Source organism: Cydia pomonella, chromosome 9 (genome assembly GCF_033807575.1).
Source record: "Cydia pomonella isolate Wapato2018A chromosome 9, ilCydPomo1, whole genome shotgun sequence".
NCBI classification, from domain to species: Eukaryota; Metazoa; Arthropoda; class Insecta; order Lepidoptera; family Tortricidae; genus Cydia; species Cydia pomonella.
The window spans coordinates 18,156,875-18,173,308 of NC_084711.1; the positions used below are offsets into that span (position 1 = coordinate 18,156,875).

A 16,434-nucleotide genomic window follows, 5' to 3' on the forward strand; every position below is an offset into this window, starting at 1 on the left:
ACAAATATGTGAACACGCCTCTATTGTCAAGGCGTTAGAGTGCGGGTTCAGATATTTTTGAGCACCTTGGCATCGGAGCGGCCATATCTGATGGCGGCTGTACAGTCACGGACTTTAATTGTTTAGCCTTTTAGGGTTTACTTTTTTTCATACCGTTAATATTGGAATAGAATAGAATAAAAATGTATTCAGGACGCTTGAACAACAAAAAAATTAACAATAACATGTCATAAAACGGGTTAAAACGTCACTGAAAAGGTTTCCACTCGGCTTGGTGTCAAGGTACCTTTTGCATACCTTGACGCTGGTCTTCCGTGGAAGCCCTTCCAAAAAACGCGATATAAGTATACAAATAAGGTTAATCGAGTTTATATCTAACTTATTCCTTTAAGAAGTATATATAATATATATTTATAGAGGTATATATATTCATTTGTAGTTTTACATGTATGTAAAATGTATAATTGTTGGTGCAATAAAGAATATTTACTTACTTATAATATACATATATATATATATATTATCAGAGATCAGCCACTAACATTAGTATTTAAAAAAGAAATGTAATCACAATCATAATTTGCCATATTGACAACCAAATGGATCATCAATTAAAGTCCGTGACTCCAGTGATGTGACCAGCATGACCTATCTGAGTCAGATGCAACATAATGACGTATATTTATTTCCATTTGCATATTCCTCATCATTTCTAGGTATTCCCTGTTTACTTAAACAAGATATGCCTAAGATGAAAAGTCCATTTTTTAAGCAGCTCTTATGTATAAATACTAGGTAGCTATCGTAGCTACTTATTGGTTCAGTATTTCAAAAACAAGTCGCTAGATCAGTCGTGTTAAACCTAAATATAAACATGTTTGTTGATAAGAGGAGATACAGTGTTGTGTTAACATTCTTTTGCGGTAAGTTTACACTTATTTTATATAATTTTATTTAACCTTACATTATGTGTGTGGTGGTCAATAATGGATTCAAACCAAGGGCAGATCCTGATTAATGGTCGAGGTGGTCACATGGTCAAATTCTAGTTATTTTAAACCAATATAACAGACTTTTACTGTTGCAATAAACTTGCAAAGCATTGGCATAAAAAAAATTGAAAGTAGGTACAGGGTGGGCAAATAAGAAGTATACATTTTGTTTTTAAATTTCAACTATATTAGGTTCAAAGATTATTACTTAAGTATTGTTTTAAAAATATATTATTCAGGGTTGGCAAATACATGCAGAACATAATGTCTTAATTTTGTATTACAAATATCCTGTACTTCAACTTTAATACTAACTACATTTTTAGGGTTCCGTAGTCAACTAGTTTCGCCATGTCCGTATGTCTGTCTGTCTGTCTGTCCGAGGCTTTGCTCCGTGGTCGTTAGTGCTAGAAAGCTGAAATTCGGCATGGATATATAAATCAATAAAGCCGACAAAGTCGTAATAAAATCTAAAAATTAATTTTTTTTGAGGGTACGTAAAGTGGGGGTGAATTTTGTTTTTTGCTTCAACCCTACAGTGTGAGTGTGTGTATCGTTGGAAAGGTCTTTCAAATCTAATAGGGGTCTTCAACAAACATTTTTTGATAAAGTGTATATATTCGGAGATAATCGCTCCGAAAGAAAAAAAAAATGTGTCCCCCCCCTCTAACTTTTGAACCATAGGTTCAAAAAATATGAAAAAAATCGTGGAAGTAGAGCTTAAGAAAGACATTAAATCAAAACTATAGCGGACATGATCAGTTTAGCTGTTTTTGAGTTATCGCAAAAAGTTTCCCCTTCATAGTAAAAAGACTTACTTTAATTAGGTACTGATTATGCAAATTTGCCTATTTGTTTAATTCGCGTGAAAGGTACCGTTTCATCCCTTGGTTAACAATTTACTATACTTTAAGCTCCAGTTTAGCTTATTGTGACGGAAGAGTAACTACGGAACCCTACACTGAGCGTGGCCCGACATGCTCTTGGCCGGTTTTATTGTTATTATAAATTTGAAGTAGTGTAAATGAAAGTTAAACGAAATCAAATTTCTCCAGAAATTACTTCAAAACAAGTGACAATTTCTCTGGAAATTGACTTAATTTCAACGTAATTTTGATATTTAAACAATCTACAACATTTGCTGAAACTGTACTTATACATAATTTTGTATAATATACTACTATAATTTTTTGATAATTTTTTAAAAACTGTTCCTTCTCGTCACGTATTACCGGGGACGCACGCTTGCGACCTCATTATTAAAAGGCAAGATGAAAAAACGTGCTAATAGAAACCAATACTTGTTATTTAGATATTACGTCTCTATCAATTTTAAATTTTTGCTCTAAAATCGTTACCGGGCTCTTAATTTCACTGCATCGGGGCTAGTAATAACGACCTTATACACCGTGTCTTTATTGAATTCCTTTAACTTCGGGGGTAATCGTAAGTACGTTTAAGAAAAAGAAAGGCATAATTAATTAAAATACATGTTTTATTTTTATAAAAAATAATTAAATGTTCCATATAGCGTTGTTGTAACACAGACATTACATTTAACTCAACCAAACAATTGAAAACTGTGACATCAATGTCATTTCGAACATCGATCGTTCGATATAGTGCATACCTACATTTGCTACTAAACGTAAGTAACGTTTAGGTAGCAAATGTACCTAGGTATATATGCACTCGTACTAAACACTAATCAATAGTAAACAGGCCCTATGGCAAGTGTACACGCTCTTAGGGTCCTTATAAGATAAAAAAATAATTATTGATTATCTCCGAAATTGAGTTAATTAGAATAGCGGTGTCTTTGAGAAAGTTACTTAATTTAAACTCGGGGATGCAACTTGAAATAAACGGAAATAAAAAAAAACACTGTGTATTGTCTATTTTATTTATTTTATTACAAGGAGATAAAACAGAAGCATACAAGTCAAGAACAACATAGGCAGTGTATACGTAACTAGTACAGTATAGATTATGATGATTCCTTAAACATATCTCACTGAGAACATAAGTGGTATCAGAATGTAAACCTAGCAACATGCAAACTCTAATTTAACTATTTCCGCTACAAAATCTATATGCATTTACAACGAATCCTACTCCTTATTGTTTTATTTTGTACAATTTTGTCACAGCAGCCTTGAATGAGGCACGGGAGCATGAGAATAAATCTACATTTGAAAGTAACTTGTTGTGGTGGTCGCAAATTCTGTGTATAGGAGCCCGTTTGCCTGAGTTGGAACGCGTAATCGGTAAGCTAAATAAGTGTTTGGACCTGGTCAACTTCTGCGGAGTGCGGAACTGTAAGGCTGCGAGGAGCTGCGGGCAGTCTACATCGGCTACACAGATGTTGCGCGGCATCACTGCGTCAGCAACGGCACGTCGGTTCTCCAGAGAAAGCATATTATACTTGATCAAAAGATCAGCGTATGAACAACGTGGACTCTTCATTTTAAAATGGAGAAAAGGAATTTCTTCTGCACCATCTCTATTTTATCAATGTAAATTTGATAGTATGGGTTCCACGCCACTGAAGCATACTCAAGATACGATCTCACCAGTGATTGATATAGAAGAATAAGAGTGTCCTGCTTTTTGAATGGTTTAGATGTACGTATTAGGAAGCCGAGCATTTGGTACGCTTTTTTTACAACGCTGTCTACGTGTACATCAAGAGTTAGTTTAGAGTCTAAGTGCAAGCCTAAATCACGTATCCATTCAGTAGTTTCCAGACGGTGTTGATTTATATGATATGAGTTATGAATTATGTGTTTCTTTTTTGTGAATATCATATGTTTACATTTGTTGAACGCTAGAGATAATTTATTTTTTATGCAATAGTTATAAAGCTTATTTAAGTCACCTTGTACACTTGTCATACAACAAATCATAGCAACTCGAGCATTTATGTTATTTATCAAAACAAAATCGATAAATACTTATTTGTCTCAGTGTTTACATTCTGACATGTTTATGTGTAAGGTGTTTCCGGGTAATTCTGAATCATTTCCACATGCCGGCAATTCCAAAAATCGATTTGGACTCTGGAATTTCGGGATTACCCGACATTCAGATATGATTCGAATTGATTGTGATTTTTGTTTTTATTTTTTTATGAGTTAAGATTGGTTTGATTATGACTATTATGAGTATGATTTGATTCTTTTTCTGATTTCTATTCAAATCTGTGCAAAGACATACTCAATACATTTTTATCCGTCAGTATCAAAACGATTCAAATTGCGAACACTTTTCAGTATCAGCGCTCGCAGCGCCACCGTCTCAGACTAAAGTGTATCGAACAGATTACACTTACAGCAAGCACACTGATGCCTTCTACAAACTGCACACAGAGTCCCGTTCGATGGTGAAAGCCAGGGAGAAATGTGACACAGAAGGTGGGTCATATCAGGTTATACGGAACCTAAAATTGTATCATCTATTCACGAGTGTTCTCTATGATGACGACGCTTATACTTACTTACTTCACTGGCTCTTGGCCCAAACAGGATCTTGGCCACAGCTCAGCTCAGCTGACACAAGAGAGCGCCACTTTGCCCTATGAGGACGACGCTACAGAAGTAAAATAGTTATTTACAGTACATATGGCGCTACTTTACCGCACTAGTGCGATAATTAGTACATTACGTACCTATGTCGAATATTTAAAGGGCCATATGTAATGTTAAATGTTGTACAATACATGTGCGAATAGGCAATACCCAACTCGTGTGGATTTCAGCTATAAATAATAGCTAAGAACCTAGGCGTTATTGACGGAGTGAATTGCGCTGTCTATGATTTGATGTCATCTCTGAGAAATAAGTGAACCATAGACAAGTTTTTTTAAATTTCATTCATTAATTTTCCCGCCCGTACTCTACATTCTTTGTTACTTCTTGAATGAAGGTTATTGTGGTTGTCGAATAAAAACTTTTGTGTTAAATAACAGTATGTCTTTCAAGTTAAAATGGATGAAGACGAAAACTTAGTGTCTACGCCTGAAAAAATATCAGTGATGGCCCAAGAAATCACTAAAAATTTTCTGCCTTCAATATCGCGATAGATGAAATGAAAAATATTTGTTAAATTTACAATTTTATTTCAAAGTAAGTGCTGGGTCGTAGAAAAAGTATTCTATGCAACGTTGTTTAACTGAGTCAAAAAATACTCGTGGCGTCTTTATTAACAATTTTCGGCTTCGCCTCAAATTGTTACTCACGCCACTCGCCTTTTTTGACCTCTCTTAAACAACGGTTGCATAAAATACTATTTCACCACAACAGGCCTAGCCAACTTACCAATCGTTTATGCTCCGTAGTGTAGCGTAGTCATCTCTATCACCCTTCCATATTAGTGCGAAAGAGACTGTTGCGTTTCATTCGCTACAGAGCGTAAACGATTGGCACGTTAGCTACGCACCCAGCTCGTAAAAGCTTTCTTGATTATTCAAAAACTGATGAAAAAGTTGCATTTTATCCACAGGTGTGGCAAAGTAATTTTATGCAAATTTTGAGTGGTTTTCTTATGTTGGCTGGTAGAATTGACTTTTAAATTATGAATTTGAATGATAAATATGTATTTAAAAACGTACAGTTAGATTTGATTTTGTTTTATGTTTTAAGGACAGTTGGTAATAGGCTAATAGGTAATAACCTCGCGTCGGTGTGTTCAAAATTTTTTTTCACTCGGTTGTAAAAAAAATTAACCGCTCGATAATTCGTATAGGTATGTTATTAACTTTGTGTAAAGAAAAGTCAAATGAATGCCTAAATATATGTATGACCTAGGTGCTAAACTGATGGTTCCCCTGCCGCAAGATATTATTCAGCTTCACGCCATGTTCAAACTGTTTCCCGACCTCGGGGAATACGTTCTGGTGGAGTCGGATAGACAAACGCACGACCCTGCTGGGAGCAGCGATGAAGTGCCAATGGTTACGAGTAAGTATACCTTTATATTTTGGAAAATATTACCTACCTAATAGACGTGTGTAAACCATAGATTAACTTATACAAACTATGCCTTAAGCAGTTTTTTGACAAGTTTTCATATATACTAAATATACTCTTTGAGTTTTCCCTATGGCTTTGATGCATCAAGGAGGTTTATCTACATCTACAGAGGGACTACCGCGAAAGCTAAAAACTAAATTTCGTTATCTGCCTCTTTATCGCTCGCATATGCAAGAGTGAGTGACTCGTGGACTATCACAATGAAGCATGATCATGTCAAAGATATAGTTATAGTTGACGAAATATGGTTTGCACCGATTAGTCATAAAACTTTATCATTACGAATACAAAGGGATAAAAGAGCGGCAAAGTATAGTACAAATAACTAGTTATGATACCTTGTGTGTCTGGATTATTATAAATGCGTTATTATGCAAATTAAACGTTTTTCAACCATTCATTCAGGATCTCTCTGACGCATTGATTCTATAGATTTTTTATTTATTTAGCAGAGAATGAATTGAAAAGTCGGTAAACCAGGAAAACTTAGAAAAAGTAATAGGGATCAAAATTGTTTAGCTCACGTTTACTTCAAGCAAAACGGGTTGTCAATGATTTTATTACCCTATTGTAAAAGAGTCATTAGCAATAACATATTTTTTCAACTTTTTTCTTATAAGGTAACACCTTACTGTATTATGAACATGACTACAATGAAATAAATAAAGAATAAACAATAAGCGGATGTATATTTTCAGTGGATACGGAACCCGTGTACGATGCAATGCAATGTGAAGTGGTGACTCGCAACGGTGAGATCGAATCCACCGTTTGCTGGCGACAGGCGCCTTTCATTTGCAAAGTGGATGCTTCCAGTGCGCCGTACGACGAACAATGCGGCACTTACGGCAAAGGTACGTATCCTATACTTACTTACCTTATATTACAAGAAAAGATAGCGGTAGATTAAAATTCATCATTTTATCAGCCCTTTATCGCCCACTGCTGAGCATAGGCCTCTCTTCTAGTACGCCACTTGTCCCGGTCGTGAGCTTATCTCATCCAGAAGTGACCCGCAATCTTCGGAATGCCATCCACCCAACGAGCCAACGGACGCTAAGGGCTTCTTTCATCCGAAAGCGGACACCACTCCGTTTAACATTTTAGTCCACTTGCCATCACTCTGCCTAGCAACATGTCCCGCTCAACTCCATTTTAGTTTGGTAATGACGCAACCCACGTCTTGCACCTTGGTGCGGCGACGCGGATCTCGACATTCCTTACTCGATCTTGATACCGAGCATGGCGCGTTCCATGGCTCTCTGTGCTACACGGATTTTATGAGTGAGCATCCATGTCTCGGCACTAGGCACCGTAGATCATAATGGGCAGGACAGGAAAAAAGTAAAGAAAAGTAGATCCAAAAGGAAATTATAATCTTAACTACACATAGAACATAGGTAGAACTAAATCAAGTGCTCAATAATACCTGGCACGAGAACGTGTATTGTTTTATGATATATGGGGCAAACGAGCAAACGAATCGTCTGATGGTAAGCAATCACCGTCTCCCATGGACACCCACAACACCAGAGTACTACGCTAGACTACGCTCTTTTCTTGAAGGTTTAATTAAAGGTCATATCGGTCCGAAAAAAACACGTGATAGTTCATTCCAAATCCAAAGTTTAGCTGTGCGAAGTACATCTTTGAGCGCTTCATTTTGACAGATATTGTAACCGACTGTACGTTACAAATGAAGTGAGGACAGTTCATTAGATTACATTCGAAACATTTCATTCCTTATAGATTATATACCAAAGAAGACGGTGGGAAGCTGCTACAAGATACCAGAAATCGTGTACTCGTGGAACGAGGCATATGCAGAGTGCGAAGCGGAAGGGGCGCATCTGGTGGTGCTCAACTCGGAAGCTGAACATGAGGTGATGTCATATGGGTGCTACGAGTAGGGTTCGTCTAAGCTAACTTGCTCCGACTTGCATATAACAAAGTGAGGTGGTTCCATTATAAACATCATATTTTTATAGAAATTTAACATTAATGATGACATGGTATTTGCAATTTGCATTTGCAATGACACTGTTATTGCAAATTGCAAATGACGTGCATAGTTAACTTGGTCAAATTCTGAGGCAGCCGACTGGACGCACGAGGCGGCAGCTTGCTGCGCCGCCCGCGCGCCGTGCGCGTCCAGTCCGCTGCCTAAAAGCATTTTTGAATGTTTCTTGACTGCGGACTAGTGTTTATTGATTTAATGGCACTGAAAAATAAGAAGAAACTTGTAATTTTATAAGATCCAGTTAGCATTAAAGGGACAGTTTATTTTGCCCCAGTGTTTCTTTTACCCCATCTAACATTATTAAAATATATTTGCGATGCTGAGAAAAAGAGAAAAAAACTGCTTCTAAATTTAACCCTGACATGGATTACAAATGTATTGCCTTGTAAACGTAAACCTTATGTTCTAGGTGGTGAAGACCATAATGGAAACTGCCGCTCCGGTGCGAGGCTCCAAGACAACCTACTTCTTCTTCGCCGGCATCCGGGCCAACCACCCCACGAACGGCACACCGAGAGTCTTCAAGACTATCACGAGTAAGTCCAGTATTTTATAGGCAAAGAGTTATTGACTGTGGAACAGGGGCCTAGCCAACGCCAATGAAAAAAAAAAAGAACGGGATGACAGTTGCTACGAAAAGTCAAGTGACTATTCCCATAGATTATTTAAATTTCGATTGGCGTTTTCTATCAACAATTGTTATGCCCCATAGGGAGCGTGCATGAACTATAGGAGGCAGCACAGGAGCCGTCAGATTTTTGGCGCGAGGCGTAAATGTGATGTTTATTGTTCCAATATAGCCCACAAGATGGCAGAACCTACCATGCAAAACAAAACACGTGACGTGTAAATTTACATGTTTATTGTTCCGATTCAGGCCACAAGATGGCAGACCCTCCAACGCGCACGGTCCCTATTCCCATCTATTCCGGTGGCATTCGACTCCAGCTAAGCACTGAACTGAAAGTGAATTTATGAATGTTACCAAAAAAATGCGTTTTTACTATTTAAAGTTTAATCCAGCACTGGATTAACGGTCTACATTATTCCAGTGGCGCTGGGATGGGCGAGCTGGAATCAAAAGCAGACCATAATTCCAGTCACTAGTCAATTATTATATTCCAGTGCCGGTTCAAATTAGTCCAGTAGCATTCCAGCGCTGGATTCGATCACTGGACTGGAATAGATGTGAACCGGGCTTTATCTTGGCTAAGCCTTGGTGAAAAAGTATGAAAAAAAATTGTGCATCCAATGGTGATAGCCGATGTAGATAGCGTTATTTTATTATTTCGCTTGTACTTGTTCGTACATGCACGATAACTAAATAACATGATTCAAATATCATTCCGATGTCGGTGTACGTTCGAATGGGCTTGTAAGTCCCGTTTTCATAAATAATAATGTGTAAAATCGTGAATTTTAAATCAATGCTTGAGAGAGCGTTTTAAAGTCATCTGGTAAATTCAATACCTAAGTAGGCTTTCCTGAAGGCATAAGGTTCACCAGTCATCAATTCAGTAATCAAGCATAAGCTTAGTTTTTATTGCAACGAAGTTCCTCATCGCACGGTACGGACTTGGCGGATGGGGGGAGGCGAAAAAAGCGTAAGAGTTTTCCGTCACGAGTTTCCGTCACGACTTTCTTAACTTCGTTCGAACCGAGATTCGTTCCTTCCTTCGTTCGTTCGTAACCTTCGTTCCACTCACGCATTTTCTTTTATTTTAACAATGTAATTAAATAAATTTCAGATCAAACCCTAGAAGAGGCGGGCTACTTCCAGTGGAGCGACAACGAGCCCAACAACTTCGAGGACTCGGAGTACTGCGGCTCCTTGTTCAAGAACGACGGGAAATATAACGATCTCAACTGCTCCCACGAGTATGCCTTTATATGCGAGAAAGAGACGCAGTTACTTTGAACTAAGTGTACACGTGTTTTAAGAGGCAAGACCAGTCGTCATTTCTCCATACAAACGTACTCGACTGTTTCCTTCGAGGTTTTTGACCAATGATTTGTTTTGTTCACAGATTAATACTATTAATATATGTGTCGGACTGTTTTGCTTTTTTTTTAAGCGCTATAAGAATTCAATTGACTGGCGCAAAGAAAAGCATAGAATTCAAAACTTACACCAACTAGCCCAAAAAGAAAAACAGTCCGACTCAGACAATTTCGTTACAATTCAGATTTCAAAGTTTCGTTACATATTACGAGTTAACCTCGATTTTTGAGATTTTAACGTAGGATTTTCGCTTAAGCTGCAGTTATCCCAACGCACTACTTTTAGGAGCCGCCCCCATCAGCGCGACGGATATATTCACCAATCTGAGAAGGGGCTTCACTGACCTTTCCTCTTAACTTTCATATTAAATACTTTGATTTTGGTCATGACTTTTATTCCGTCACTGAAACTACATTTACGAATAAGTATCAATTTTTAATAAGTAAGTATTCTCGTATAAACTTCAGTACCCCTAGTGTAAATAAATTCGGTTTCCAAACGTGACGTACGCGTTTGCGTTTAGTCTCATTTTGTATTGGATTTCGAAAGAGCGCGCCAAGCGGGACGTTTTGGAACCTCAAAATCCTATACAAAATGAGACTTATCGCAAACGCGTTCGTCACGTTATGATGTCGATCAAAGTTACACTAGGGGTACAGATTGCTGAAAAAATAAAAGAGGGAAGATGAGTTGTGTGTAAAATTCGTGATGGGGAAACTAAAATTGTCGCACACAATGAATGGCAGGAATAATAACGAGGTAAATTGAGGCAATTGTATCAAATACCATACTTTATTCTTCGAATACAATCTCAATAAGGGTCTCTATTGTTTCCCATAAAGTTTTAAGTCATAATGTATTGTTTCTCCGCATTTTCGTTAGCCATAATTTGGTTTTTCTCAGAAACGTGTAACTTTTCAGGATTGCCATAAAACTAACCTAACCTAATCTATCTGTAGGATAACCTAAGGAAATTCCTGACAAGTTAGCGGTTTCAGAGTTATGCCTAATGATAATATGACTATCATTACATTATGACTTTCAATAATTATGCCAAACAAAGGGATCCGTCTCTATAATCATCAAAAATCATCATAAATAATAATCACATAATCTTGAGCATTTAGACTGGAGACGCAATGTCTGTCATTTTCTCTACAAAACAGTCTTCCGATTTATGCGAGGGAAGGTCACTTCAAATGTATGGCTATTTGTACGTTGTAAAAATATCTATGTCAGAATACTTTGAAAGCCATTTTAGCCTTAGAGCATTTAGATAGGACTCGCCCTTAAGAGCTTACCCCTCTGCCGAAAACCTTGCACAATTGTGCATGACGTTTATCTGACTGTGTGTGTTTAGCTTTCAAAGTACAAGATAATTGCTCTGTGCCCGAACATGTTCTGAAATTGAATGCCACTTACTAGAAATGGAAGGACACATTGTGTTGGTGTTAGCGCCAGCAGCAGCTCCCAGTAGTCATTATCGCAAACTAAGGTCATAGGTATAAACAACACATTAAAGGCGTCCTTTAAATAATTGATAACATTATCATATTACTTATTCTGTGCTATCTTCATGTTGTGTTTAAGTTATTTACTGCATTTATTCAGTATAATTATTAGTTTGCTCACGGACAGTAGTGATTTAAGATTTAAGAAAATGAATTATTTATTTACAATTTTGGCTGTTTGCGTTGGTAAGTTTGAAACTTTTATAACTCGTTCAAAACATACATAACTTCATGTCTGGTGAATTATGTCATTTAACTTGGCTAATTTAATTGTGATTCAGGAATTCAAGTAGATCATTTGATTTGTTTGAGTATTTAGGCATAATATGGTGGACTTTCATTTTAAACGATGATTTGATTTGGTTAGTATTTATTTTGTAAATATAAACTCAGTGTACATAGGTAATACCTTCCAATGGCCTTCGTAACTTCTATTGTAGTAACCTGCTCATGAATCTGGTGGTCCTGAGTTCGAATCCTAGTCGTCATTTATTACCCAAAATACTCATACTCATACTCATACTCATTTATTCATAAAGTTAGTTTACATGTCAAAATAAAACTAGATTAAAGTTAAAACTAACTTAAAAATAAAATTACAATAAAAATTAAAACAAAGCCTATTTACATTTAAAATTAAGATCAGAAATTAGACTCAGTATCAAAATATACATTAAAATCAATTAGTAACAGGATAATCAATAAGTAAAATTAAAAATAAAGCCAATTTATATGTCAAAAAAATAAATAAAGTAATATAAAATTAGAATTACAATTATAATAAATTAAAATTGGGATAAGAAATTCAAATAACATTAGAATCAAAAATATAAATAAAAATAAAAAATAAAAATAAAATTTAATTTTAAAAATAGGTGAAACATACATTATACATTAAGTTTCTTATTTAAAAGTCTGTTCGGATAGGTACTGACCCTGTATGCATTATGAACTCCTCGTAGGTGTAGAACGGGTGTTCAACGAGCCAGTTTTTTAGTCTATGCTTAAAGTTGCACACACTTGATGCGTCAATAATGTTTTGTGGCAGATTATTATAAACAGTAGGTCCCATTACATGAGTTAATTTATTAGATTTTTTTAATTTCCTACTAATTCCTACTAGTTTCCTAGCATTACGCGTATTGTAATTAGACCCCATCTCTTTCGTTTGAAATAAGTTCAAGTTTCCTCTCACGTATTATAAGCCTTAATGACCTTACTGTGGATTTAGTCCGATTGGAGTAAAAATTATACTTAATAAAAACAGAATTAAAATGTAATTATCGTGCTAGTAAATCAATTCTAAATATATATACAATACAAATACTCTTTATTGCACACCTCGATACAGAAAACAATATAATTAATAGGTACAGCAACTCAAGAACAGGTAAAAAACAGGCGGTTTTATCGCTAAAAAGCGATATACTTAGGCACTTGAATATTGTTCAGTTGCAGGTATTATAAAAGTTAACCTAATCTTTTATTATTTCGCGGATTAGTAACGTAAAGCTTGATTCTATTAATTATCAAAAACAGCAATAGCAGCCGCTGAATCTCCAGCCATCAGCAAGCAATATCGCACAGACTACATTTACGATAAAAACACCGACTCCTTCTACAAGATGCACACAGACCAAGCGTCGACTGATCGCGCACATACCACATGCCAGGCCGAAGGCGCCCGGCTTATGGCTCCCGAGTCCGAACAAGATCTGGCGCTGGTCCACGGCATGTTTAAAAAGTTCCCGGATATCGGGAGACTGGTGCTTGTGGATGGGAATGGGGTCGGTCACGATGAGGCGGATGAGGATGAGGAACCTATTATCAATTGTAAGTACCGTCATATTCCCTCGTTTTATTCTATGGACTATGGACGCTTAGAAATCAAGAAGTAATATCTTATTGCTGAAAAGGATTGACTGTTTACGTACACTTATCTTTCCCGGAGTCTGTCCTATATTATTTCCTGCTATGAATACAGTGTATCTTCAGACCACATTATCTACACAGTAAGTATACATATAACAGCACTAGCAGTCGCCGAGTCTCCAGCCATTAGTAAGCAATACTGCTCAGACTACTCGTACATCTACGACAAAAACATCGCCTCCTTCTACAATATGCACACATAGCAAGCGTCGACCGATCGCGTACACCCCACATGCCAGGCCGAAGGTGCCCGGCTTATGGTTCCAGAGTCCGAACATGGCGCTGGTCCACGGCATGTTTAAAAAGTTCCCGGATATCGAGAGACTGGTGGTTGTGGATGGGTACTTATTGCGTGGTGGGTACTTATACTCAAACATGCATTTTTCTTGTATTTAAAAGCCCTTTCTTCATCATGGTCCATCTACCAAGCACGATATCACGCACGTGGCCGTGGTACAAGAGTTCTTCTAACAAAGTTGGCTACTATTGTCGCCTGGCTGATGGGACTGAATAACAACAAGAAATAGTTGATAGTGCCACTTACTTGAGTCCACACCAAGCTCGGTTCTCCATACAAGCGTAGTTAACATTTACTATGGTTACGCTCTTCTTGTTAAAACAAGATTGTTCTGAAATATTGTACTTACAATAGGATAAGGTATATTGGCTAGGGTTGTAATCAGTTTATGTAGCCTCGGATACACACATAGAAAAAAAACAGAGAATTTAAGATTTCCATACAAAACTTGTTTTTGCTCGATATCGTTTGTTTTATACGGTGGAGCAAGGTAAACTAATATCAGCTAGATATACCTCATGTCATTGTATGTGCAAAGTTTCATTGCAATCCAACACATTCATAGTTTTAAAATGAGAACGAAACACCGTTTGTATGGGAAGGTGAAATTCAACCGAGCTTGTCAGGGACTCTTGAATTACGGAGTCACGTTATTGAGTTTTTTTATTGCTTTAGACCTTAATAATGTTAGTCACACCTTTTTCAGTGGACGAGGACACTGACTACGGTCCACGTCGCAAGTGCGAAGTGGTAAATCGGGAAGGTCAGATAGAGAGCGCATTGTGCTACTTCGAGCTGCCGTTTATATGCAAAGTGAACGCAAAGGACGCGCCTTATAACGAGGAATGCGGGACTTATTCTAACGGTATGTATTGTACTTAGAGACTTTAGGTAATTAGCGTAATTCGCTTAAAAACGACATAATAATAATATACATATATAATTATGATGCTTATATAACTTTTCATGGTGTTAGCATTACTTGTAACTTCGTAACAAAAAACCTGAATCACAGATTACGTCTCAAAAGTCTCCCTCACCGGCAGCTGCTACCGGATAGCCAGGATAAAAGCCAACTGGAACGAAGCATACGCCAACTGCCAGGCAGAGGGGGCCCACTTGGCCATCCTCAACAACGAGGGCGAGTTCGAAATCGTCAAGGGTATGCTGGACAAAACGCCCAGGAGTGTCGAGGACTGGCAATTCTTTGTTGGCATTCGTGCGGAGGAGAAGAAGTCTCCGATAATATTTAGAACCATTTTCAGTAAGTATTTACAATATCCTATCTTTCTACAGGAATGAACTCGGCAATATATTATGTGGATAGAATAGAATATCCGATAGATAGGAATAATATCTATGTAGCTTTTGCTGGGAAAACAAATAAAATCAGAGTATAACCTAGTTTTGCAGCGATTTGAACCAAACAAAGTGAGGTAATGTCGTTAATAACGTCATATAATCATAAAAAAATGTCATTCCAGCGTGCAGCAGCTTGGTCCAACTCCATAGTCTAGTTTTCCAGCTGAGCGAATTCGAGATCTAGTATTTAGAGAGAGAGAGAGTATTGGCAGTAGATAAAGCAGTATTCAATGTGTTTTCAGATCAAACTCTAGAGCAGGTCGGGTACGCGCCCTGGGACAACAACGAGCCGAACAATTCCTTTGGCATCGAGTACTGCGTGTCGCTCCTCAGGACCACGGGCAAATACAACGACACCGTGTGCCGCAACCGCTACTCGTACGTCTGTGAGAAGGAGCGCAGTGTTTGAATATATCTTGTTATTTTTAATACTGCTCATTAAGTACAACAGCATGTAGACAACAATGTGCCCAGAGCGTGTCGCTCATCAGGACCACGGTCAAATCGATAATGGGAGCCGCAATCGCACATCTACGTATTACGTATTTCGTCACTAATGTATATTATTAGTACTGCTCATTTAGTCTATAGTCTCATACTCGTAAAACAATTTGTCAGTAGAAAACAGAGCGAATTTTAAATTTTGTATGGGATTTGTGGCCTCGGTCTTGTATAATGTATGTAGGCTTTAGAAAAGGTCGAATCCATAACATCATACATTTTAGGAAATAATACGGCCTAGGTCCTTTTTATTTTCTGACTTTGTTTTCTTTTTAGGGTTCCGTAGGCAAATGGCAAAAAACGGAACCCTTATAGATTCGTCATGTCCGTCTGTCTGTCTTTTTATGTCACAGCCACTTTTTTCCGAAACTATAAGAACTATACTGTTCAAACTTGGTAAGTAGATGTATTCTATGAACTGCATTAAGATTTTTACACAAAAATAGAAAAAAAAAAACAATAAATTTTGAGGGTTCCCCATACTTAGAACTGAAACGCAAACAAATTTTTTTCATCAAACCCATACGTGTGGATCAATCTATGGATAGGTCTTCAAAAATGATATTGAGGTTTCTAATATTATTTTTTCCTAAACTGAATAGTTTGCGCGAGAGACACTTCCAAAGTCGTAAAATGTGTGTCCCCCCCCTGTAACTTCTAAAATAAGAGAATGATAAACCTAAAAAAAATATATGATGTACATTACCATACAAACTTCCACCGAAAATTGGTTTGAACGAGATCTAGTAAGTAGTTTTTTTTAATACGTCATTAAATTAAAAATAT

General features: G+C 37.1%; 2 protein-coding genes across 2 annotated transcripts; both read left to right on the forward strand.

The window, feature by feature from the left end:
* The first annotated feature begins 766 nt into the window (after window positions 1–766).
* On the forward strand, window positions 767–10,426 carry LOC133521580 (uncharacterized). The gene is made up of 7 exons (XM_061856614.1): window positions 767–923; window positions 4,265–4,405; window positions 5,798–5,950; window positions 6,721–6,876; window positions 7,772–7,905; window positions 8,452–8,578; window positions 9,791–10,426. The coding sequence occupies exons 1-7, from the start codon at window positions 875–877 to the stop codon at window positions 9,958–9,960; spliced, it is 930 nt and encodes a 309-aa protein (XP_061712598.1). The 5' UTR covers window positions 767–874; the 3' UTR covers window positions 9,961–10,426.
* A 1,170-nt stretch (window positions 10,427–11,596) lies between these two features.
* Window positions 11,597–16,075, forward strand: LOC133521579 (uncharacterized). The gene is made up of 5 exons (XM_061856613.1): window positions 11,597–11,741; window positions 13,095–13,388; window positions 14,492–14,650; window positions 14,801–15,049; window positions 15,390–16,075. The coding sequence occupies exons 1-5, from the start codon at window positions 11,621–11,623 to the stop codon at window positions 15,554–15,556; spliced, it is 990 nt and encodes a 329-aa protein (XP_061712597.1). The 5' UTR covers window positions 11,597–11,620; the 3' UTR covers window positions 15,557–16,075.
* The last annotated feature ends 359 nt before the right edge of the window (window positions 16,076–16,434 follow it).

Coding starts and splice junctions, on each gene's coding strand:
- LOC133521580 (XM_061856614.1), top strand. CDS start 875: ATGTTTGTTGATAAGAGGAGATACAGTGTTGTGTTAACATTCTTTTGC. Junction 924..4,264: donor TGTGTTAACATTCTTTTGCG/GTAAGTTTACAC, acceptor AACACTTTTCAG/TATCAGCGCTCGCAGCGCCA. Junction 4,406..5,797: donor GGAGAAATGTGACACAGAAG/GTGGGTCATATC, acceptor TGTATGACCTAG/GTGCTAAACTGATGGTTCCC.
- LOC133521579 (XM_061856613.1), top strand. CDS start 11,621: ATGTTGTGTTTAAGTTATTTACTGCATTTATTCAGTATAATTATTAGT. Junction 13,389..14,491: donor TGAGGAACCTATTATCAATT/GTAAGTACCGTC, acceptor CACCTTTTTCAG/TGGACGAGGACACTGACTAC. Junction 15,050..15,389: donor AATATTTAGAACCATTTTCA/GTAAGTATTTAC, acceptor ATGTGTTTTCAG/ATCAAACTCTAGAGCAGGTC.